We start from the raw sequence: 27,532 nt of genomic DNA, 5'->3' as shown, positions 1-27,532 counted from the left end.
TTTTACCTGAAAGACTAGATTTGCATAATATAATATAGATATATGGTTTTACTTCCATTTTCAGCGCTATCAAATCATTACATATTTTAATTGTTGATGTGGTCAGCGTTTCAACTCTCATTATAAAGGAACTCTTCGATTTCCACACTTATATGGACGTATTTGCAAGGTAAATGTGTAAGTTTACTTTTAGTATATAATGCAAAATGATTTTATTGCTGCAGACTGAAAACAAACGTCACTGAGGCTTCTGTCATGGCCATAAAAATATTGCAACTAATATATTGAATGCGTCAAAAGAGAACGTAGAACTGAAAGAGATGAACAGTTGAAAATTTATGAAGCAAAAAAATTTAAGGTGACAGGTGGCCTTCCCCACAAACAGATATTACGTGTCCCAGGATGTGATTAGGTAGGTATACGCTTATTATAAAAGTGTGGCATGTCGTTTTCGTTATAAGGGCGTAAAGTACAAAATATCAAGGTTATTTATATAATCATTGCAATTTTTGTGTGATGTTCTGCTTAATTTAACGATTTCTAGTGGACGGAAGGGAAATGCAAATGGTTTTTGATATAGTATTTTGGTTATATGAAAAATTAACTCGATGACTTCATTAGGTACAAACTGATATTATTATTAAAATGTCATTTACCACTTCTTCATTCATTTAAAATTTGGTGCCGGTATAAATATAAGTTATTCGTGGAGTAGTTTTACTCGTCAGATTGATTTGCAGACGTAAGGGCAGAAAAATGAAAGCGACACTTGTAATAATTCTGTTTGCCAGCTTCCACCTATCATCCCAAGTAAGTTTATACTGTGACTAACTTTGTATATATATGTATATGTATGTATGTATGTATGTATGTATGTATGTATGTATGTATGTATGTATGTATGTATGTATGTATGTAAATGTTAAAAATGTTATGGTTTATTTAACGACGCTCGCAACTGCAGTGGTTATATCAGAGTGTCCACACCTGTGGAGTAACGGTCAGCGCGTCTGGCCGCGAAACCAGGTGGCCCGGGTTCGAATCCCGGTCGGGGAAAGTTACCTGGTTGAGGTTTTTCCCGGGGTTTTCCCTCAACCCAATACGAGCAAATGCTGGGTAACTTACGGTGTTGGACCCCGGACTCATTTCACCGGCATTATCACCTTCGTATCATTCAGACGCTAAATAACCAAGATGTTGATAGAGCGTCGTAAAATAACCCAATAAAAAAATATATCAGCGTCGCCGGATGTGCCGGAATTTTATCCCGCAGGAGTTCTTTACATGCCAGTAAATCTACTGACATGAGCCTGTCGCATTTAAGCACACAATGCCATCGACCTGGCCCGGGATCGAACCCGCAACCTTGGGCATAGAAGGCCAGAGCTATACCAACTCGCCAACCAGGTCGACTGTGTATGTATGTATGTATGTATGTATGTATGTATGTATGTATGTATGTATGTATGCATGTATGCAGCGTCGCCGGTGTGCCGGAATTTTGTCCCACAGGAGTTCTTTTACATGCCAGTAAATCAACTGACATGAGTCTGTCGCATTTAAGCACACTTATATGCCATCGACTTGGCCCGGGTTCGAACCCGCAACCTTAGCCATAGAAGGCCAACGCTGTACCAATTGCTCCAATCAGGCCCACTGTATGTATGTATGTATGTATGTATGTATGTATGTATGTATGTATGTATGTATGTATGTATGTATGTATGTATGTATGTATGTATGTATGTATGTATGTATGTATGTATGTATGTATGTATGTACGTACATACGTACTAGGTGACCATTTTCTATGTGGAACGTAAATAGCAGCGCTGCGATCTTACCACAGTCTAGTATATACAGTCGCGAAGCTCAATACGTAGTAAATATGCAAACATTAGATAGTTGCTCACCACTAGGATCGCTGATATCGCCTCATTACAGACAATGCAAAATAGTACCGTCACAGTCTATTGTTTGTAGCACCCTCAAAACTCAAGCTTCGTGACTGTATATAGTAGACTGTGATCTTACGTTGTTACTCTGTGGGAAAGAGAAAGACGTGGTCTATGACTAGAATAAGAGAGCGATCGCACTGCTCATGTGACGTAACAGCGACACGCTGTGTATTAATATAAGCAACTGCCGTTCTACAAACAGAATGGTCGGGTAATATGTACAGATACGCAGTTAAAATTTGGAGCGGGTCTTGATGGGAGTCCACCTGTATGTAAGCAATAATTTCGCACGATTGTCCACAAGAAGCATATATATATATATATATATATATATATATATATATATATATATATATATATATACAGGGGCTTTTGTGTACTGCACATGCGCAGTGTGTTCTAAGCGCAACTTGCACAATAAGCGAGCTCCAAATTTTATTTCCTTATCAGTACGTGTGTAGTACGTGTGCATGTATGTGCGTCATTATGACGCAACACTGTAACTTAGTAGATCTATGCATTTACCGTCCAGATAGGCGCATTCTCAACCCACGCCGTACTTTTAATCTGTCCAGTTCTCTGTCAGTCAAACTCTGGAAATCATTCATTCTGAAATTATTTCTGAGCCATATTTTTCTCTTTTATTTCATGCGAAATTAATTCGAATTATGCCGGAAGTAATAGAAAGGCAATTGAACAACTTGATATTCCCTCTTAATCATCAATTGATTAAATCCATACTTTTTAAATTTGGTATTCAATTACCTATTTTAATAGCTCCGGCTGTGATTCATCTCTTACCCAGTCAATCGATCTCATTGTTGCTGTATTTGTGGATATTTTTTTTTTCGTTATTGGTAACTCTATACCATCTATTAATGCTTTATGCTCGACCAAGCCGAAATGTAGTAATTATACACCTAGTAGCAGTCCTTTAATGCATGTCATTAAAGTACACCTATTCATTAAACTTCAGGTTTTCGATTATTCTCGGATATGCAATCGAAAGACAACGAGGGAAACGTCACGGAGGCTGGAAATCCAATACTGTCGCAGAAGGTTATGTTCTGTTAGTATAATAATTAGCGTTTATTGTAAATAATATTCAAATAAATTCAATTTGTCATCTCGTTTTTCAATTCTAAATCAATTTCCAGGTTATATCAAAATTAGTTCATATTATTCTCTACATTACATCAAGGTCAGTGACATTATTGCTCCTCGGAAAAAATCAACACTTTCGCGTCTGCGCACATCTCACAATTTTCGAGCTATGAACAAGGTCACTTCCGATCTTCAGTCAGATACAAATAAAATGAATACTTCTGAATAATTTCAAGTTAGAAATATGGTCGAGCATAAAAAGTCGTATGAAACTTGCTTGTAATGGTAATTAAGACGCTCGTATGAAAATTATGAAACTCGCTCGTTCCATAAACAAACATACTCGCGTCTTAATTACTATCATTATAGGCTCGTTGCATACTATTATGATTGTGCTAACAGATTGAGTTATTTGTCAACAATGTGATGCTGAAACGTGTGTTCAGATTACTGCCCAGCGACAGTCATGATGTATTTTATATTTTTATGTATGTATGTATGTATGTATGTATGTATGTATGTATGTATGTATGTATGTATGTATGTATGTATGTATGTATGTATGTATGTATGTATGTATGTATGTATGTATGTGTATGTATTTATTCACACTGCGTGGGTATATACCCGGTGGCAGTGGAAAGTAATTACACTCAATAATGACAATAATAAACTTATTAATTAAAAATACAATCAATAATAATACTAATAATTAAAACTAACAATAATTAATAACAACAACAACAACAACAACAGGGAATATACTAAATTAAACGAAACGATCACTTAAAATAACATTTGAAATAAATCTAATTTGTATCTTAAAACTAAGATCGAACTAAAACCCACGAGTATATGTTCATATCTGCGCAAGTACCTTTCAAATTACACTCATTTCGCTGTCAACTCACTCACTGCACTGGAACTACGACACATTTCACTGATTCTATCCTGATTTCACTAACACTTCAAAAACATTTCACTGTTCAAATACTATGCACTGCCACTATAAACTATAAAGCTTCACTGACAGGAACACGTTTCACTTACACAGCACACTTCACTGACACGAGATACTTCTTCACTGATACAACACACTTCACTGACACAACATAATTCTTTACTGATACAACACTTCAGTAACAACATATCATTTACACCCTTTAAATACTGTGTATAATTACCGTCCTCTGCCTTCTTTCTCTCAATTTATATGAGTGATCGTTCCTTGAAGAGTAATTTGGCGGCTGCAACCTATTTTTTATTTCTCTCCAGGCAGGCTCACCTCTGTATGTTTTGAACAGTGCGCCTAATCGAATTCGCGTTCTCCTGTCCGTGAGTGTGTCCCATTTTAATGGTGAATTTTTCCGACAACACTTAAGAGCCCGTTTTTGAATCTTTTCCAGTGTCTTAATATGTTCTAATCTGTAAGGATCCGATATGCTGATGATTGCTGATATACTGGGTGTTCATTTCAAAGTGTGTCATGACGTCACTGTTGCTGGGTCACCGATTTGAAGCGAGTTTCAGTTTATATGTTAGAGAAGTTGCCTATTATTTAAGGCGTTCTTCAATCTGAACTTGAGAACGTGTACGGTATAACTTGAACATCGTAGCAACAGATGGCGGTCTGTACGGTCTGTGTGCTACCATAACCTCTTTCGAACTGTGTTTTGCGCCGGTAAGTCGTACGCAGGGTATTTGTTATCATCGGTTGCGTACGGTAACATTCCACAACACAAATCAAATGCTCCGTGTCCATGTTGACAGTCGAAGTTAATGTCAACAAATACGTAAGTAATCGTCTTAACCCTCTCCCCATATCCCGACAGTACGTATTTCCAAACAGTTCACATTCCTGCCACTACCGGCGTTACCGTACGTATCGGTACGTACTCTTCGGAATGAACGCCGTACTTGCTGGGCAACTTCTCTGCCTCTTAGGTTATACACCTCTGCGGAAGTGTAGGAAGATTGAATTCTCTAGGCTCATCGGCTAGCCACATGACGGCATACAGCGAGCCATGACACATTTTGAACTGAACACCCAGTATGATGATTGGTTAATTAATATTAACCCGGCACACTCACAGATACAAATACGCCATTGAAATTTCTAGACTCTAGGCACCCAGGTAATTTTTCTTCTTCAAGAAAAATTCACCGGGAGCCGAACCCGGGACTTCCGGATCTGGAAGCCAGCATGCTGACCAACAGACCACGGATATTAATCACTACACTAGATTAAAATTAACTATGTTGCAACTCGGAAACAGCAATGAGACAAATCTCCATAAGTTCGCGTCCAGACTATTGTTGGTTTTAAATCACATGAAATATGAATTTATTTGTGATAAGTTTTCCCAATATTTTAAGTTGTGTCCGAGGTAAAAAGTGATATTAGATATATTGTAATATTTTGTATAATGTTTTATTACTTGAACATTGACACTACATTCTGTCTGTTTAGATTGATGTGGATCAATTACAATTGATGAGGTCTCTTGTGGGAATGGGCTGGAATGTAGTTTCTGGATGTATGGAGGAAACCAACTTGTCATTTAGTAAGTTGGATAATGTAATTGTTATTATTTTATTTTTATTTATTGGTCTGACCCAATATTTTGGGTTTACCCTGCGACACAGAATATCTCACAATAAAATTTAAAATGAAAAATTATATAAACAGGTTTCAGACAAAAGTGAATAAGACATAAGAAAAAAAAAAAGAACCAAATGTAATTTAAATTGAATGTACACCATAAAGATGCTGGCGAAATATCGCTACAGAAAATTTTATTATGGTGGTGACGATGGCATCTTGAAGATCTCTCGTCAGCTTGTATTTTTCCCTCCACTTTACAAAGGCTTTCGGGATGGTGCCTCTCGCTCCGAAGAAGAGACCGGCAACTGTGATTTTTTTCTATGTTGTATTTCGCTGATAGGTACTGAATCGTGAGCTCGTAGATTTTCTTTTTCTCTTCGTTCACTTCAGATGGTTGAGTGGCTGAGATTTTAAATCTGATGATAGGATCAATTATTTCGGCTGTCTGTTTATCCCTATTTATAGCTATGATATCGATCCTACGATTGCTTCCACCATCAGCAATACAATAAACTTCCTCGTGAACGTCTAGATTTTTGGATCGAAGTGCATCTGCGATCATAGAACGTATGGTGTTGTGACGTTTTATTCTGAGTACTTCTCCCTGTGGGCAACTCCCAAGCACATGTGATAAAGTTTCATACTCACTGCAGTGCCTGCAGTGGGTTGTGCCAGTAGAGCGACCAGTGAGAGAACGTACTGGTACCACCATTGCAATCATTTTCAGCATTTCTCTCCATTCAGAACTTGATAATCCGTGATAGTAAATTATTTTCATATTACGCGTTTCTATAATTAATATTATTTTTCTGAGCTTCTTTTTTTCAACAATTAAGACGACTTAAATGACCTGACCCTAAGTTGAAATTAAAAACTCATCCCTGAAAAAAATGAGTTCATTTATATTGCTATGTAGTTACTTATATTTCATTTTAATCTTATATCAGTTTATATCGAGACGAATCTAAATTAAAATGAAAGAGACTAATGTTGTGTTACACCTTTAAAATTACCATAGGCCTATAGTCTATTTGATTTACGAATAACGGGATAACAGCTAATTTGGTGGAATAGCCTTTCGCTTTTTTGCCAAACATCTCCGCTGATAAATTTAACAGACAAGTAGGGGTGGTACAGTTGGGGCTAAAGGCCCACTCTCACTTAGCGGAATCGAAACGAAAAGTCTGTTACCCGTGTGCACCATTCTCGATTAAAATTTGACCATAGTTAAGTCGGCAGTTGACCATCTTCAACGCCAATTTGCGGAGTATCAATCTCGATCAAAGTTAAACAAGCGAGTTGATGATGATCAAATTTGATCACGGGTGTGGCACTGATTATCTTGAATTGAACATGGTCAAGTCGAGAAAACCAAAATGGCGGCACGATTTGACGTACTTGATGAATTGAAGATGAAATGATGCATCTTGAACACGCAAATCACTGCGGAAATAACAGAATTGGTGTTATTGTAGAAAGAGTAAGTTTGTAGATGAATAATAGAAATGTTTTTTTTTCTCAAAATAGACTAATGTTTTATATATGTTTCTGCTTTGGAAGATCGGGACTTTACTTGAGGACAAAATATTATATAGCCTAATTATACAATTTTGTTAACATAATAATAAAGTAGTTATTCTGTGCCGGTAATAATATAGCAAAACTAAATGACCATTTTGTAGAATGCGAGATTATCACTTATTAGCTATAGATTTGTCGTTTGAAACTATTAGGACCTAATGACGTTTTGGACAATTAGGCTATTTACGCTTGAATTAAGAGAAATTACACGGATACCTTCCTTTCCCTCTGACTCCAAAATTCCAACCTTGTGAACACAAAATAAATGGATAAATTTCAGAACAAGGATACTTTCCTTTCCCTCTTACTCCAAAATTCCAACCTTGTGCACACAAAATAAATTGGCACTAAAAACTTCCTTTTCGTATGCATGATGATGCGTATTCGACATACACAGACGAATTGTTTGTTTGTTTTTTTTTTTTTTTAATTTTAAAATAATTGTTAGCGAGGTATCCGTATACTGAAATTTTCCCAAATAAATTATTGGCACTGAAATGTGTCTTTTCCTAAGCAAGATGATGAGCATTCGACAAACACATACAAATCTGCTCTTTTTAGTAGCCTATTTCAAGATAATTGTCAGTGCGGTATCCGTATACTGAAATTTTCCAAATTAATATCAATAATATGAAATAACCACTGTATAAATTACGTTACAAATTATGTGGAATTATGTAAACACGTATAACTCATGTGAATTGTGAGGTTCCAGGTAGCCTGCTTTTCTCTTAGAGAACTTCCGTCAGTACTTTTATTCTGTAATATGGATGCACAATTGCTGACGAGTTCTAAAGGAATTTCCACTTCGAACTGTGAGAAGTTCGGTGCTATTTTCTTTTTTCTTCCATAATTATTGAAACTTGTTATTTGGAAACTGCGAGGATATTTGAAAGCACTCCGACAAACAAAAACGAAGCGATAATTGACAGAGTGCGTTCGTTCGCTGTTTTATACGCGGTAACCTAGCGCTCAGATGATTCTTCTCAAGCGAGCGTACCGTCAGCTGACGGGACTGAGTTGATCGAGGGAAAATGTCGGTGCACCGCATCTGTAACTTGATCATTGTCAAGAATTAACCATGTTTCCGTGATTTCTGATAAACGGGCTAGATGATCGAGAATGGTGCACACGGCCACAATGAACCATATCCATTCTCGGCAGCTTAATTCATTTACTATTGAAAGTTATTGCTGGAATAGTACATATACAAAAATCAGAATTTAATATGAACGAAAAAAAATTAATATATATCTTGTCTATAATTATCCTCTTTTGTATGACAAAACACAAAAAGTACTGTTCGGTTCGATTCCACTAGATGTGAGCAGCAGCATACTTTTCGTTTCGTTTCGATTCCCCGATCATACCCGAAACAAGAAATTCTACTCCGACAATGGAATGCTCACGAATTCTGTTCTGTTCGATTCGATTCCGCTAAGTGGGAGCGGACCTTTTGATTGTTAAAACACGTACAACATAGTCTGCTCTTATTACGTAGTCCAGAGGGCTACACAAAATTTAACTGTCAGCAAAACAACAAAGGCATTAGGTATGTAACTTAGGTTCTTGTTTAATTATAGAAAAAGTATGCTGTACATAATCCTAAATTTGTATTATAAGCACTTCTTAACATTTAATGACGGAAAACGTGTGCTCTTCATAATCCTAAATTTGTATTAGCCTATTGTTTCATAACGGAAAATATGTGCTGCATATAATTTTAAATATGTATTATAAGCACGTCTTAAATTATTATTATTATTATTATTATTATTATTATTATTATTATTATTATTATTATTATTATTATTATTATTATTATTATTATTGTAATTGCAGTAACTTTTTAGGTGCCTAAAACTGAATTTAATGCCTACTTTCGATCATTATGGAGCCTAGTTGAGGTGTCTAAAAGTTTGTTAATGGCCTTAATCAGTGGCGGCTCTTGCGTATTTCTTAAGAGGAGGAAAGAAGTTAAAAGCACGGAATGACATCTTCTTGAATGAAACATGCTATAAATTAGCCTACATGCATACATGTAAGACCAGATAGTATTGGGGTTGCCTTCTCTTCTGTATATCAATAATCTGTCCTCATAAGCTAAGGCTCCTAAATTTTTCAAGATATATTATGTTTTCACTTCCATTCATTGTTCAATAATTGCACAAGTTAACAATCACAATGAAATTCACAACCTAGCGGCATTTTTCGAGCACACTACAGCATCACACGTGTTGGAAGAGATTATAGCTACTAACACGTAATCGGAACCGTTTTACGGAAATGGGAATGGGAAATAATCTGAGGAAAGCGAGAACCCTGCACCCACCCACGTAGTCTGTGTTGCCACATGTACATTTTACAACTTCAGTATCACATGCTTTTGAAGAATGTCAATTCTTGTAGTCATACTACCATTATTGTTCAAAGCTGCAGGTGACCGATCATTTTTTTTTTATATTCAAAATAATGTAGTTTGGAGTACTTTCAATTTCAAACATATTTGTACAAACAGACAACTTTGCTGTTGTCCTGTCTAGTAGACAATGAATGGAAGTGAATTTCAGGGGCCAAAAAGATCTGCGATACTAACGTAGAACTAACTACTTCCTCTTTGTTTTATATAAATCTAACTTCAACTTTCAGATATCCTCGAAAGTTTCAAACCATGGATAATAGCTTATATAAAGTGCAATGAATAATATATTTTGTTTTATAATTAAAAAAAAGTTTATATGATGTTTTTCATAGCTTTGCGTTAAAACTGTTTTTATTGTGCCTCCTCCTAGATGTGTTATAGTCTGGTTGAATGCAGCATCGTTAGATGGCAGCGGTAGCCAGCTTGCTGCACGACCAGTCGGTTTCTATTTCCCGCCCATAAGCTGATTCAGAGGAGGATCTCCTCCCTATCCGTCCATTTACTTGCTTTAAAACTCTACTTCTTTCTCTGGCCGCTAGTGCGCTGTTGTCTGTATGTATTAACTGCAGTAAAAGAGGAAAGGATTCGCTTTCCTCCTCACAAACAATCTCGCATCTTTCTCACAGTTTTCTAGCAGCACATGAGCGCGCGTCGTTTAAAACTCGATCAACCGAGGTTTTCTTATAGCTGGGAACTTAAAAATTATCGAATCTTTCTCGAATTTCAAGGCACATATTTTATTTGGTATTTACTTTCAAAAGAAGAAAAATATGAGGAGGACGTTCCTCCCTTCCCTCCTCCGAGGAACCGCCACTGGCCTTAATGTCCGAAGTCTAGTTATAATGTATATAAAATATACTGTACCTATGTTTTTGCAGGCATCATTATGGCATTAATAGTTTTTTTTATCATTTGAACGGACTCTTGTGCGATAAACTTGCTAGAACGCTGTACGTGTTAGGAAGAGAATGAGACAGAGATACTATACCCCACTCTTTCTTTTAACGGAGGCATCTTGCGGCAACAGTGTACTAGCCAAGGCCTGTAATACCAATGCTTTTTTTCGTAAGCTGGAATACTTTATAGGGCTATTCCATCTCAAATCGACCGAAATATAGAGAAAATTGACCTTGCAATTTTTAAATACAATGAAACTTTTTCTGTCCGTAGACAACTGTGATACAATGCTTTGTGCAAAGTTTGAGACATCAGAACTTCATAGTGTTTAAATTTAAAATATTTAAATTTATCGTATTTTCATAAAATTAGTAACTTTAAACTGTTGTGGCTCCGAAACCCTTTCACCCAATGATCAAAATCATGGTTTATTTTGATGCTGAAAAGTTAAAGTTTATATTGACATGTAAACAGTTTTTCTTACTTTTTATGAAATGGAGAAATTTAGATTTTTCTTCATTAAGACATCTTTGCCCACTAAAAAATATTTTAAAAATATATGGTTAGATTCTGCATTGAAAGTACAAATAAACACATATTTTTTACTGGTGCACCGTTGATAAGAAAATATTGAAAATATCAAATAAAGAAAATAAATAGTACGCGCGTGAGCTAACCAGCTGACTATGAGGCGGGATCTACCCGAGGGAAGCAAGGCCAGGAGACAAACACGTGATGTTTCATCTAGTAGCGCATAGCTGGGCTAGCTTTATCACAAGTTTTTCATAAACACAGGAGTAAAATGAAGCCCAATGCTCGCTTATCTTCATCTCTCGGCCAGTGCGAGTGGTACTGCGCCGTTCAAGTGCAGGCATGTGAATATAATTTATTTAATGCCCTCGAAACTTATTGCCGTGACACTAAGCAAACAATGCCGAATCCCTCTTAATAATGCAAGGTTTTTCCTCAATTTTTTTTTTAATTTTTACAAATGGGCAAAAAGCCTAAAAGTAAGTAAATCAGATTATCTCTCTCTCTCTTTATACAATAAAAATAAGGATTACTTCTTATCATAACCTACCAAATGTCAGCTTCAAAATGTTCAATGTTCTGCAGTAAATGGTTCCAGAGTTCTGAGCGCTGAAAGAGGCTTGTTTTTCTAAAATACGCTAAATTTGTCTCTCAACAATACGAAAACCGTTTGACTTTCGATAGTATACTTTTGTAAATAGATTCTCCTCAACACTTTGTATAAATAGGGAAAAAATTAGGGTATAAAAAATGTGAGATTTTTTATTGATCGATTTCATATGGAATAGCCCTATAGGTCTAGGATATCTCTCCACTTCTTCACCATTTATTTTAACTATAAAAGGTTGACAGCTATGTGGCTACAGAAGATGGGTAATGGAAAGAGTTTAATATTGTGTCTGATTTATTAATTACAGTGAAGTGTGTGACCTCAATGGTAACGTCACGTACTTTGCCTAAAGAAGCTAAATGTACATTAGCTTGCGTTCTTGAGAATTTTGGTATGGTAAGTTATATTTTTCATGATATCAAGAGTTTCTCATAACGTGTCTAACAACAAATAGGGGAGAGTCGGGTAGTATCGGACATCGGGTAGTATCGGACAGTGCGTTTCTTTCATCTACCACCATATGGTAATACCTGAATGACATGGTTACGTTTCTCTATGCGACATCACAGAAACGTAACCAAGTCAATCAGGTACTATCATCGTGTGGTAGATGAAAGAAACTCACTGTCCGATATTACCCGATGTCCGATACTACCCGACTCTCCCCTAATGGTATTTTTTATACTACACTTCTCTCTTCTTGCATATTTTAATGTCCAAAAGTATGCTAATTTCATTCTATGTAATATAATCACGTTTTATCTTTACACGCTCGCGGAGGTATAGCGGAAGCGACAATGCACAGCGTAACTGCCCAGATGCGAGCGTGGAAAGATAAAGTGTATGTGCTACTGTAAATGTACGAAGACCGGTAAATCTTAGAATTTACCGGCATAACCTAACATTTACCATTACAATGCGGTAAAACCCCCAAATATCTTATTAGATGTATACATTTTGAACTTTTACCAAGAGATGTTGGTAAATCTCAGGACTTACCGATCAGCTGTGGTAAAATCGTATTAAAGAAGTAAAAAGAATCTTTACTAAGATTTGCCGTTCTTCGCACTTCTACATATTCATTTCCAATTCATCTTTTATTGTTGTTTTAGGATATATTTAAAAACATAAATAAAAATCACCTCAGCAATGACTGAAATAGTCCACACCTGTGGAGTAACGGTCAGCGCGTCTGGCTGCGAAACCAGGTAGCCCGGGTTCGATTCCCGGTCGGGGCAAGCAACCTGGTTGAGGTTTTTTCCGGGGTTTTCCCTCAACCTAATATGAGAAAATGCTGGGTAACTTTCGGTGCTGGACCCCGGACTCATTTCACCGGCATTATCACCTTCATCTCATTCAGTCGCTAAATAACCAAAGATGTTGATAAAGCGTCGTAAAAAAACCTAATAAAATAAATAAAAAATGACTGAAATAATTTGTATTTATTTTTAATTTAAGTTATTTAAATATTCATACATTCTATTGTGACTATAATAAACAATATTTTATATTAAAAATAGTGAAAAATATTATAATTTTAACCATTGTCTGTTATAGTATTTCATATAGAAATTAACAAAGCCTTTTTATCTCCTCAAAGAGTCTAGGTCCACAAATAAAGTAAAACAAACATTATGAAGTACTTTTTTGTTGAACAGTTTTTAAACATTTACACTTTTGAACCCTTGTCCTCCAACGAAAGATAGTTGGCCAACCACTTGCTGTACACTAATTCCTTCTTTTTCTAATTCTTGAATGCTGATAAAATTTTCTTTACACAATATAAATTGGTTCCTAGAGTACAATGACTTCAGTTTGCCAGCTTTGGTATCAAGTTGATAAAACCCATCTTAAATATTTATGATCACTGTTATTATTGATTTTGCGTCAATTTTTTGCATCCGGTACTTTGATTCTCACATTCTATCCGACTAAAAATTTTGGATTTTTTTTAAGTAGCTTCTTCCATTTTCTTCGCTTGCATTTCAAGACCTTCTTTGGGAGCCTGTCGGAACCGCTTAACCCCTGCAAACATGTCTGAATCTGCACAACGAAGGCGAGATTCTTCGTTCTGGATTCTTCGATCTAGCTTTTACGAGCTCGCATCGGTAAATCCTGAAATTTACCAACATTTCCTGGTAAAAGTTCAAAATGTATGCATCTAATAAGATATTTTGGGGTTTTACCGCATTATAACGGTAAATGTTAGGTTATACCGTTAAATTCTAAGATTTACCGGTCTTCGTACATTTACAGTAACATATGCACTGTATATTGAGTATTTTAGTTATTGTTTGGTACATTTTTACCTCCTCCTAACCGTTATGAGAAATTGTTTCGTTATTGTTAATACTTCCAGAATTACTTTAAACTTAAACGACCAATTTAACTCCTTTAGTTAGATTCCCGGAAATAACAATCTAGAGGATTAAATTTTAAAAGTTAAATTTAAAGTGATTAATTTCAACGTAGAAGAATTTCAATATTAGTAATTTAATAAATTAAGTATGTACAAGTACGATTAATTTGTATGATACATAGTCCGCCCCTACAAAATACCATATCTCCTCTTTATTCTGAAGGCATAAACAGTACGTACCTAATAAATTTGAGTCCACACCTGTGGAGTAACGGTCAGCGCGTCTGGCTGCGAAAACAGGTGGCCTGGGTTCGAATCCCGGTCGGGGCAAGTTATCTGGTTGAGGTTTTTTCCGGGGTTTTCCCTCAACCCAACATGAGCAAATGCTGGGTAACTTTCGGTGCTGGACCCCGGACTCATTTCACCGGCATTATCACCTTCATTTCATTCAGACGCTAAATAACCTAAGATGTTGATACAGCGTCCTAAAATAACCCAATAAAATAAATAAAAATAAATTTGAATTACTGTACAAGGAAATCTGGGCATTTGAATAAGCTAAGTTGTAACTTTGCTAATGTAACTCTAATTTGAATTTTGAAATTAAAAAAATTACTTTCCCCTTTCATCACATTAAAAACTGAAAATAAAATCAGTAGGCTTATTCCATAACCAGTGGAAATTTAGTATGAGGGGAAATTATGTTCTTAGTTTCAATGGATTGTTTTTATTATTTTTAAAATAAATATGCCTAACAACTTTAGTGGCCAGTACTTACCAGTTTTAACCGAAGCATCCGTAACTACGGGGGTTTTAAATAAAGTAGTGGCAACATAGACAGTACGAACATATTATTCAACTTACATGTGAAATACATTTACATCCCTTCAATATAACCATCAGCGTGTTCCTGTATCTTTAGCAAAATCCGTGGTAACCGTTTAACGCCGTTAGCGAGGTTGTTTCTGTTGATCTCTCTGATGGACTGTCCTACTGCATGAAGCTCTGATGCAATATCTGGAAACCTCTTGCCTCTAAGCGGTTCTTTCAACCGTGGAAACAAGTCGTAGTCACAAGGACCCATGTCAGGGGAATACGGAGGATGTTCCAATACTTCCCAATCCCATCTCTGTAGCAATTTAGCCACTGCTCTTGCAACATAACAACGAGCATTATCATGCAAGATGGAATGTGGATTGTCTCTCAGGAAATGTGGACATTTGCTCCGGAAAGCTGGAGGTTTTTCTTCAGGATGTGCCACACAGTTTAATGACTGACAAGGAGAGGACACGCTCTGTATATCACCGAATGGAATAAGATTGTATGAGATGAAAGTACAAGACGTGCTGTTTAAAGTAATACCTGGTATGGGTGGCCAATGACCCCTCGTTTTGGAAATATTGGCTATTGTTTGTGACATACTTCCGTTAGGTGCTCAATAGGGAATCATTAGACTGAACGTAGTCCATATGGTTGGATGCTGAGTTGTTATCCAGGCAACCTCAGTTCGAATCTTAACTAGTCCTGTATTTTTTTTCTTTTAATAATGGTTAATATTGTGATCACAGTTATCTATATACATACCTATATCATATTTCTCAATGTATTAAATGCTTCATCATGTTTTAAACAAATTAATAATTAACTAACATTGTATTGTAAAGGATAAACAATGAAATAGTGCTCACGTAGGAAGGTAAGATGTGTCACTGGTGTCTGTTCTATTTCTGTAGCAGCTATTCCATTTCATTTTGTACCCGATTCATTATGATGTCATAAAAACACACAAACATACGTATTTCCTGCACCATGCACAGCAAATGAAAGAAGGTTGTCCACAGTCACACACATTTTTCCGCACTTCTGCTGCGAAACAGATATCCTTCACATTCACAAGCACTTCTCGTTTGTTTATCAATTTTGATGAATACCACGCATATTTCAACATGGTTTTGAATATAGGAACTGACAACTGAAAGTGAATAAAAACAATAAAAAAGAAGTAATAATAATAATAATAATAATAATAATAATAATAATAATAATAATAATAATAATAATAATCATAATAATCATAATAATAATATCAAGCTTTAAAAAATGAGAAGGCATTAGGATTCGAACTCAGGTTGCCTGGATGACAACTCAGCATCCAACCATATGAGCTACGCCATTACACAGTCTAATGTTTTCCTATTAAACGCCTAACAGAAGTATGTCACAAACAATAGCCAATATTTCCAAAACGAGGAGTCATTGGTCACCCATACCAGGTATGACTTTAAACAGTACGTCTTGAACTTTCATCTCATACAATCTTATTCCATTCGGTGATATACAGAGCATGTCCTCTCCTTGTGAGTCCAACCTTAATGAATAATTCTCGTGCAGTCCAGCGATGGTCAACAGCAAGGAGACCTCGTACGAACTCCAATTGTTCGTCACAAATGGACGGGCGACCTGTGAGAGCCACATATGCCGTCTTATTCCAAAATGCAGAAACCCATCTTACAGCCTCCGATACAGTAGTGCATCGTTGCTACAAGTTCAAGTAACTCTTGATGACATCGGCTTGCATTTCTACCACGGGCTACCTCAATTTTTATCCACGATCGCTGCTCAAGTTTAGTAAACATGCTTTAGACCAATTAAAAATAGTGCTCTACATTTAACCACGCACAATAACAACATATGTTGTCATAGCAACCGGTTTTGTCTCGTATCGCAAGCGAATGCGCATGACCCATTCCCGGCAGTGTTGCCACTACTTATTTATAACCCATGTATGTTTACACAACGTTAGTTGTTTAGTTCATAATATGATCATTCTTTCAGATGTCGGATAATAAACCAGATAAAGAAATGTTGACGTCGATTATAGGCATGATTCCAATCGAAACTGTGTCTAAGCCCTTAATAGAAATGGTGGGCAAATGCGTAGATAAAGGTAAGATGAACATTATTATTATTATTATTGTTATTATTTATGTATTTATTTATTTAGTTACTAGCCGTACCCGTGCGCTCCGCTGCACCCGTTAGAAATAAATATAAAGTAATTACATAACTAAAATAGGACATTTGATCCAGGGAACATTCGTGTTTGATAGAAGGATAAATCGTTTATTATGTTATTTAATTTAAATTTAATTAAACAAATTAAAATGCTATCATTTTGATCCAGAGACCACTCATTTGGTCATAAAAATTATTTTAGGAAATGCAGGAAACGATTGCCTATCAAGTTTTCTGTGCATGAGAAGCTATTTTAATCTTACCTGTCCTCGATTCACTTAGAAGTTACTGTAATAACATTATAGCATTATGTCCATCTAGAGAAACTACACTTTCCAATGGTGAATTAATAATTAATTATACAAATCAGTTAATTAAACTTCCAATATTACTTCATACAAACACAGAAACATTGTCTGTAGGCCATGTTTCATAGCTATCGATTGTTGTGTCCAAGACCCCTTATACACGAAGTCATTTGTTTTTTATTTCATTACACCGCCTTAGATGGCGTTGTTATTGTAATTTTGAAACTCATTTATCTCATTAAATATATGTCCCATCAAAATTTTGCATGGAATAAACCTTATTGGAAATTATTTTTAAAGAAACTTTTGTTATGTAATATTTTTCACGAAAATTAATAATAAGGGATATATTTCTATTTATTTAATTCAAGCCCCCTTATAACCCCCCTTTGAAATAAAATATTTTGAATGCTATATAGCCTAAATTCTAAGTTACAACGAAATTAATTTATATTCCAATTGTCATATAAATCGGTTCAGCCATTATCACGTGAAAAGGTAACAAACATCCAGACAGACAGACAGACATACAAACAAAAATTTCAAAAAAGCGATTTTCGGTTTCAGGGTGGTTAATTATATATTTTAGGACCAATTATTTTTGGAAAATCGAAAATTACCAGAAAAATTTCGGCTACAGATTTATTATTAGTATAGATTTATTTGCTTTTCCAATTCACTGCGGACTAAAGCAAGGAGATGCACTAAAATTCAATTCAATGATAAATTTATTATACTTGTTGATGAATCAAATACTGAAAATAAATTGCTTATCACTTTCAATTCACCTTTACTTTTTAACTTCTCTCTAGAATATGCCATTAGGAAAGTTCAGGATAACGCAGAGGGTTTGCAATTGAACGGGTTACATCAGCTACTTGTCTATGCGGATGACGTGAATATGTTACGAGAAAATCCACAAACGATTAGGGAAGACACGGAACTTTTATTTGAAGCAAGTAAAGAGATAGGTTTGGAAGTAAATCCCGAAAAGACAAAGTATATGATTATGTCTCGTGACCAGAATATTGTACGAAATGGAAATATAAAAATTGTAAATTTAACCTTTCAAGAGGTTGAAAAATTCAAATATCTTGGAGCAACGGTAACAAATATAAATGGCACTCGGGAGGAAATTAAACGCAGAAGAAATATGGGAAATGCGTGTTATTATTCGGTTGAGAAGCTTTTGTCATCCAGTCTGTTGTCAAAAAATCTGAAAGTTAGAATTTATAAAACAGTTATATTACCGGTTGTTCTGTATGGTTGTGAAACTTGAACTCTCACTTTGAGAGAGGAACAGTTATTAAGAGTGTTTGATAATGAGGTTCTTAGGAAAATATTTGAGGCTAAAAGGGATGAAGTTGCAGGAGAATGGAGAAAGTTGCACAACACAGAACTGCACGCATTGTATTCTTCACCTGACATAATTAGGAATATTAAATCCAGACGTTTGAGATGGGCAGGGCATGTAGCACGTACGGGAGAATCCAGAATTTCATATAGAGTGTTAGTTGGGAGACCGGAGGTAAGGAGACCTTTGCGGAGGCCGAGACGTAGATTGGAGGATAATATTAAAATGGATTTGAAGGAAGTGGGATATGATGATAGAGACTGGATTAATCTTGCACAGGATAGGGACCGATGGCGGGCTTATGTGAGGACGGCAATGAACCTTCGGGTTCCTTAAAAGCCATAAGTAAGTATTATTATTATTGTAAAGGAAAAAAAAAGAGATCAGCCTTCCTTTCCTTTTTAATTTTTTCTTGCGGAAAATAAATCACTTCCGCCTCTGTGACTATGAGGATAGCGAGAGCGCTTTCCAGTCAAACGGTTCGAGGTTCGATTCCCGGTGTGAGCAATGAAAGAAATTTAACTTTTCTTCACGGAACTGGGTGTTTGTCCGTTGTTCTGCGTCATACCGATCCTATGGCCGGTGAGACGCGCATAAATTTGTGAGATGTCTGATGTGCGATCTAATGAATTGCGGTCCACTACTCCTAGTAATGCGTAACGTCGGATAAAAGGAGAGCTAAAACTGCATCAGAAAGAAAGGAAGGAAAATAAAGCAGTAGGCTATTGGTGCTAGTAGGTCTATTCCTAAGAATATTAGTTTTAAACAATTAATTATCAAGCCTTTATATAAATATGTAGTCTTAATTTAAAAACTTGTAGCTCATAAAACATCTAAGAAAATTAATAGGAGAAATTTATACGTAGTACAATTAATAAATTAAGAGACAGGTCTGAAGTATCGCATCATTTTTGTCTATAGAGTGGTTAAGGTGTAGTTTTTAAGTAATGTGGAGCCCATGGTTACGGATTGAAATCCCACTTGGTGTAGAATGTTTAGGCGTAATATCTTGTTTACCTTAGTCACTGGAGTTACATAATATGTCCGTCCAAGTCCTCAAGGGAGTTCTACACGTTTTGTCCTTCTAAAGTCAGTGAGGAAATCGATAGTAATTCACATTCAATGTTTTAAGTAACTATATAACGTAATTGCGTTCAAGCTCTGATCATATAAATATATCAGATTAGTAATTCCCATGTATGAAATGGCAAAATATAAAAGAGAACAATCACTAGAATCTCCACTGTCGAAAATGAAAGTTTTGGTGACGCCCGCTAGATGGAAGTACAGTTGCAAGTTATAATGTAAAAACATTATTTTGCAACACATTTTGTGATTGTGTAATTAGTAGGCATTTTCTGAAGTTGGCCTTCTACGTCACCAGACATAAATCCAGCTGACTACTGGTAATGGGGTTATCTAAAAGAAAAGGTATTTCTTAGTAGACCTACTACACGTGAGGAACTGAAACAGTCAGTATCGGATATCATTGAAAACATCCCTAGGAATGTGCTTACTAATGCCGTTTATAGCATAGAAGAAAGACTATTTCTTATTGAACAACACGGTGGTGGTCATACAGTCAACTCCGGATATAGTGAACCTCTGTGGACTTGCATACTTCGTTCAATGTATCCGAGATTCACTAAATCCGAAGTGTCTACTGATCAGGTACAAATAACAAACGCTGTTATAGTGTGCATGCATACTCAGCCTTGGAATTTCCCCGGTCACTTAATGTAAACTCAGAGGGGGTTGATGGAATTTGAAAGCCATCGGAATCTTACCTTCATTTATGCTCTGGACATAATGTCCGTTCTCTTTTAATAAAAGAAGGCAATTTCATTTTCCGTTGTTTCGATGCTATACGTCATAATGCAAATGTTTCTGAGAACAAAAGGCAACCCTTTGACGGCGGAGGATTAGAAATAACAGTACAGTGATGAGCCTGAGAACAGAATGGCAACCCTTCCACGGTCGACAGTCCACACCTGTGGAGTAACGGTTAGTGCGTCTGGCCGCGAAACCAGGTGGCCCGGGTTCGATTCCCGGTAGGGGCAAGTTACCTGGTTGAGGTTTTTTCCGGGGTTTTCCCTCAACCCAATATGAGCAAATGCTGGGTAACTTTCGGTGTTGGACCCCGGACTCATTTCACCGGCATTATCACCTTCATCTCATTCAGACGCTAAATAACCTGAGCTGTTGATAAAGCGTCGTAAAATAATCCAATCCACGGTGGAGTGAGGCAAGGTCGTCACGCGTTGCCTGGATTTACAGAACAACTCATTGTCTAGGAATCACTAATCCTACCTTTGTCCTTTGACTAAAGGCGTAAGAAACTTAGAATGTTCTTCTCAACACATTCTTACAATTGTATACAAGGAGGTCTGACTTCAAATACGAATTTGTCCGGATACAACTCTTGTAACTTTAATTCTTAAGGTTCACCATAACCGAAGCGAGGGTTCACTGTAAACGGAAATATTAATGTACTTTTTAATTTTTGCGGGTCGGGACCAACTATTTATGTTCACTGCAGCTGAATGTTCACTATAACCGAGTTTACTATATCCAGAGTTGACTGTATTTAATTTTTTCGTGTTTTAATAAAATCTTATTTCTTTATGAACAAATTTGTGTTTTTATTTTTGTGGAATCTAAAAATTTGACAAACTTATTATCGCTAATATGTTTTCGCGGGATATCAGCCGAGTCAAGGTCATGAAGATCACGGACCGAGGACGGCAACCGATTCCAACCGGCGGAACAGGGCTCGCCGCCCGCCAAACTTCACGCAGTAATCCCGGGAGGGGCGGAGCTTACGAGCGATGACAATTCCCGGCCCCGGATTGGCCGATCCGCCAACCAATCCCGTTTCACCTGAGACAGCCACATCTATATAACCTTTCGACTTTCTGTTCGGACATCACTTCCCTGAAGATGGCTGCAGAGATAGCAGTCGAAAGCTTGGAGCATTCCAAAATCTTAACTCGGCTGATATCCCGCGAAAACATATTAGCGAACCAACGCCGAGAAAGCCTCAAATCATACAAACTTATTATCATTTCAAAATGGGAACTTACTTTTGAATAACCTTATATATTAAATTACGAACAAATTGTTTTTATTTTACTGGAATCTAAAAATTTGACAAACTTATTGTCATTTCAAAATGAGAACTTACTTTTGAATAACCTTATATATTAAATTTGGCATCTATAATGAACACCGATTCAAAATACCCCTCATTTCTCGTGAAAAACGACAACTGAATGAACTACAGTGGACTATAGCGGACTTTATGTTGTCAGCAAACAGCTGGATACATTAAGAAGATTGATTGATATATTAAATTTAATATTTTTGAATTGGGAATTAAAATTTAGTCTTCAGATTAAAACAGAATTTTATTTAATAAATTGTAAAATAGTTTAAATGATGTACAGTGAAACCTCACATTTACGGACATCAAAGGGACGTAACAATCTGTCCGCATCTGGGAGATGTCCTTTATTGGGAGGGAGGCTCCCCAATCTAACAGTAAATTTATAATGTGCATTATGTATCCCTCCACGCTTTAAATGAAATGTATTACTGTAGTTTAATTCTAAATACAGTCTACTGTACTACAGCAAATTCTTTGCAACTTTGAACTACAGTAGGTAAGACCGAAAAAGGAAAATACAGTACTGTACCATGCAATTTTATTCTAGGTCTACAGTTATGCAGTAGTGTAATTTACAGTTTTCTACTTAACCTTTACGTTCAGGTGCCATGTCCCTCGAAACAGAACAACTGATTGAAGTGAAGAGAATAAACCTACTAACCCTATCATGTGTCGAATACAATTTCACGATCGCGGAAACCTAGGACCCATCAAACAGGTTAAATTTAATGACTTTGTTTATCCACTCGCTTCCAACTAAGAAGGGGTAGACGGCTGGGCTAGTATAGTCCGACCATCGGATCTGTGCCCCCGTAAGATATGCGAACTGAACCTTAATTCCTTTTCAGCCTCGGCAATTCATTTCTCCCCTTGTATTCCTATTTCTCTCCTTTCTACCCCTCTCTCTTTCTCTCCCCCACTACTCACAATTTTGAGCCTTCTTGCGGGACAGTTTATTTGCACTTGCAGTCCAGTGTTGTCAACTCAACATGAATACTGTAGCACGAGTAGTGAAAGAAATATTATTAAGCAAGTAATAGCATTTTGCATAAGTCAATCAGTGTCATTAGACTACTCAAATTAAATTATGAATAAGTAATAATTAACCTTACAGTATTATAAGCAATATTCAAGAGACATGACACTGTTTGACGGAAATTTGGCAACATTCCTATTCGGCAAGGTTCGTGGCCTGCTGTTTGACGTAGTGGGAGAGAAACGGGTGGAATGGGGTGAGTAGAGGCGTTAACTTTTCCAAGAACGACGACAGCGCTGAAGGGGCAAAGATCCGATGGTCCGACAATAGTAGCCTACGAGACCCTTATTGTCTTCTTTCATGTTAAGGAATTTCTGTGCAATTCTCAAAACTAAATTTTCCATTTTTGTAACACATTATGTCTTGAAATCCAAGTTCTGTCCGCAGTCAAGAGGTAAAGCAAGCTTTAGGACTGTGAAACAGCTGTGCGTGCCCGTGTCTGAGAGTGTCCGTAAACGAGAGTTAAATTCATCATTATTTCTATATTATTTCAGTTGGGACATAAAAATCTGTCCGTATTTGAGAAGTGTCCATATCTTTGAGGTGTCCGTAAGGAGAGGTTTCATTGTAATCTAATATAATAATTTTCCTTTCATAATAACTATAAATAACTTATTAAATATGAATTACGCATGAACTTATGTTTTTACTAATAGAAATATATTTTCTTATGCAGTTACTGGAACTGACAAATGCCAGAATTGCGTGGACACCATGAGATGCTGTGCCACTAATGCGATCTCAACTGTGTTTGTAAGTTACTGTCTTAATTTTACTTTGATAAGTTTTGAAAATTACTGTAAACGCTTAGAAATAGTTACACAGAAGTTTACTTTAAGCTCTTGACGTGGTGTAGTGGTTAAGGAGTGAAACTCGTGTTTTGAGGCTGCGCTCGGGTGTGAGTTCGAATTCCGCTTGAGCTGATTACCTGGTTGGGTTCATTTCTGGTGTTTTTTCCCCAACTGTAAGACAAATATCTGGTAATCTCCTACTAGATAATTCTCAGATTCATCTCGTCAAAATGCTGTTTCACAATCACAATTCCAACAATGCTCGATTATCTCACAGTTGTTAAATAATTGGTTTAAAAATAAGTTTCTGTTGTATTATATTCAGTGAGGAAAGTGGGGGGAAAACCAGAGGCGGTATGCTACCCCAAGATTTTCCTCTGGCACACCTCGATTTAAAAAAAAGGCATACCCCCTGCCTTACAACATACACATACATGATGTATACAATAAATCGTTTCGTGCAGTCAGTAACGCGAATCTTTGAAGCTTACGCAACACATTAAATTTCTTAATAAAATAATGTCAAGTTACTTCAGTTATTTACTAGATTATTTTACAATGTTCTTTGAGACTTATCATTTAAAATATTGTTAAAGCTTCAAAGTGCCTTAATGAAAAGTGCAACAAAAAAGGACACAGTTACTAAATTGGCAACAATGGCCACCACTAGCTACAGACCACAGCCTTCTATACTTGAAATACTACCCAGCGAATAGGGATTATAAAGAATGGACACTTCGCGTCGGTACCTTTGATGTAGCCGGACTGATTTCAATCACCTTCAAGCCAGCTAAAGCGTGAGATTCTGCTTTCTCCCTAGAGTTGGCGCTGACATCACACCAGCTAGCAGTCGACACAGCGGAAATATAACACATACAATTAATACATCTAGGTACATTATGTACTCAAATAAAATTAATTGGATCCATAAAATAATAAATCCGTCATTAACTGTAATGTCTAGACTCTAGAGTTCCTTTATAATGAGAGTTGAGACGTTGACCCCAACAACAATTAAAATATGTAATGATTTGATAGCGCTGAAAATAGAAAAACAAAATCCTTACGAGAAGTAAAACCATATACCTGTATTATATTATATATATGACCAGCCTCATGGTCTAGTGATCAGAGCTTCTGCTATAGTTCATGAGGTCCCGGGTTCGATTTCCGGTTAGAGCACAGGAATTGTTTCTTAAAGGGGATTATTCCTGTGTTCGTCCATGATCTGGAATTTAGGTTAAGTTTAGATTAAGACCTCTCCTGGCACCACATTATCATAATCATCCTATCACATCATCGGGGTAATGTAACTTCGCCTTCCAGGTGCCCCAACCTCAGAAGTGGGTTACAACTAAGCCACGGCCAGGAGAGAAGACCAGAAATGTCGAAAGACAACCTGGTGGCATTAAAAAAAATATTATATTATATACAAATATTAAACGAATTCGATACTTAATTTTATAATGTATTATATTATTTTATAATATAATTTATGATATCTGAAATATAAAATATTATTATTACAACTAGTTTGTCACTGAGAAATAAGGAAAAGCTGTTAACTTGAATTTATTTGAAGCAAAGCGTTACTGGATTATGCAATAAGGTAGGCGATGTTTGGATCCTGTGTCTCAACTCTATTCTCAATTATTATCTTAGCGTATGTTCGATTACACTAACCTCTAGCGCTTGAAAGTGAAACTATACGCTGGCGCACAGAGAAACAAAACACAGGAAAATTCGCTCAGTATCCATTCTTTATAATCCCTATTCGCTGTACTACCGTTGTGAGCATTCCAGGGGTTGAGCCAAAGAGTTTGTAATACTTACTTATATATTACGAACTCTTTGGGTTGAGCTTATCAAATAAGTGTGTCCAAATACACTCTGGATACAGTTCCAGAAGGCTGTGGTTTAGATTTACGAAGCAAACAGATAGTACTCTTTGCTGTGAAGAAATGTATAAACAAAATTTTACGATCACATTTTTTCAGTGACGGTATGTCATTTTTCACTAGCCATAGCAACCAGTGGCGGTATTCCATACGCCGCATACCGTCTCACTTCCCTCACTGATTATACTGTATTATTCCGAGAATGTTAATTCTGCCATTTATTGTTGTTTTCAGTCAATGAGGAAGGGCTAACTCCGTTGGACTTCAAACACATGAAGATTTATACCAAAAGTATATCACTAGTCTTCATGGACTAAAAACGTTTATGCAGTAGTACTAGATGTGTTAAGTACCTGTATTGTCGGCAATAAAAACTGTGCTGAGTCATATGGATATTGTTCTTCCGTCCTCAACAATTACTATTAGGAAATTCCCAATATATTTCTATGACAGAGTATAAATAATACCGGTACATCATTCATACTGTATGTAACAATATGTCCGTTTTATTTTCTTATCTTCAAGAGGCACTTTCGCTGCAAGCGTCTGGGCTATTGGCTTGTCATGCAGCCTTTAAGATAATCACACATAGTTCTCTAGTCGATGAATTCCTGGGTGAATATCAGTGTGGTTTTAGGCAAGGACGAAGTACAACCGATCACATATTCACAATCAAACAGTGTTTAGAGAAGACAAGTGAATATAATATCCCCGTACATGTGCTTTTTAGAGACTTTAAGCAAGCATTTGATAAAATGAATCGATTTAAAATTCTGGAGGCTAAGAGAGAATTTGGTATCCCTACCAAATTGGTAAATTTAACAAAAATAACCCTCTCCAAAACATATAATAAGGTAAAAATACAAACAAAACTATCTGATAAATTCTTAACAGTAAATGGGGTGAGGCAAGGAGACTCCTTATCTACAATTCTGTTTAACATCGGCCTTGAAAAAGTCATTAGTCATTTTAATGGTACCATATTTAATAGGACCAGACAGTGCATGGCCTATGCGGATGATATTGTGGTCATGAGTAGATCTCTTGGAGTGCTAAATGAAATAGTAACCCAAATTGAAATAGAAGCAGAGCACATGGGGTTAAAAATTAATAAAGAGAAAACTAAATATATGAGAAACATAAGACCAAGTGGCGTTTGTAATAAAGATATTATAATAAATGGACAGAAATATGAGGAAGTAGATTCTTTTAAATATTTAGGAGTTCTAATTACCCAAGAAAACACTGCAGATGCGGATATGAGGCAAAAAATTACTAGGGGAAATAGATGCCTGAGAGCCCTTAACAAAACCTTGAGAGCAAGATGCATAAGTAAAAAAGCAAAACTTACATTATATAAAACAGTCGTAAGACCAATTGTGCTTTATGGCAGTGAAACTTGGACTCTGTCGAAGAAAATGGAACAACAACTGATGACATGGGAAAGAATAATTCTAAGGAAAATCTATGGTCCTAAATATGAGAATGGGCACTGGAGGATTAGATATAATACAGAACTGAAAACTCAATATAAATCTCCAGATATTGTTGCAGAAATCAAAGCTCGTAGGTTGGAATGGTTAGGACATGTAATCGGGATGAATGATCAGAGAATACCGAAAAAGATTCTAAACACAAAACCAGAAGGCAGGCGCAATATTGGCAGACAGAAACTAAGATGGTTGGATGGAGTGGAGGACGATTTAAGGACTCTAGGCGTGAGAAGATGGAGGCAGAAGGCTCTGGTTGGACAGGAATGGACCAAGATCCTAAGGGAGGCCAAGGCTAGACTACAAGGGCCGTAGTGCCAAAGAAGAAGAAGAAGTTCTCTAGTCAGTCACTCATTTCATTATTATTACAAATTATTTAATTAAAAATGAAAATAAAATATATTGTG

General features: G+C 36.3%; 1 protein-coding gene across 1 annotated transcript; it reads left to right on the top strand.

Moving 5' to 3' along the window:
- Positions 1-720: 720 nt before the first annotated feature.
- LOC138702753 (uncharacterized) lies at positions 721-26,022 on the top strand. The gene is made up of 6 exons (XM_069830050.1): positions 721-810; positions 5,533-5,626; positions 12,016-12,104; positions 16,903-17,014; positions 23,623-23,699; positions 25,870-26,022. The coding sequence occupies exons 1-6, from the start codon at positions 757-759 to the stop codon at positions 25,885-25,887; spliced, it is 444 nt and encodes a 147-aa protein (XP_069686151.1). The 5' UTR covers positions 721-756; the 3' UTR covers positions 25,888-26,022.
- The last annotated feature ends 1,510 nt before the right edge of the window (positions 26,023-27,532 follow it).

Source organism: Periplaneta americana, chromosome 7, assembly GCF_040183065.1.
Source record: "Periplaneta americana isolate PAMFEO1 chromosome 7, P.americana_PAMFEO1_priV1, whole genome shotgun sequence".
Classification (NCBI taxonomy): Eukaryota; Metazoa; Arthropoda; class Insecta; order Blattodea; family Blattidae; genus Periplaneta; species Periplaneta americana.
Note: the sequence above shows the minus strand (reverse complement) of the source record. Positions and strands in the feature narration are given on the sequence as shown.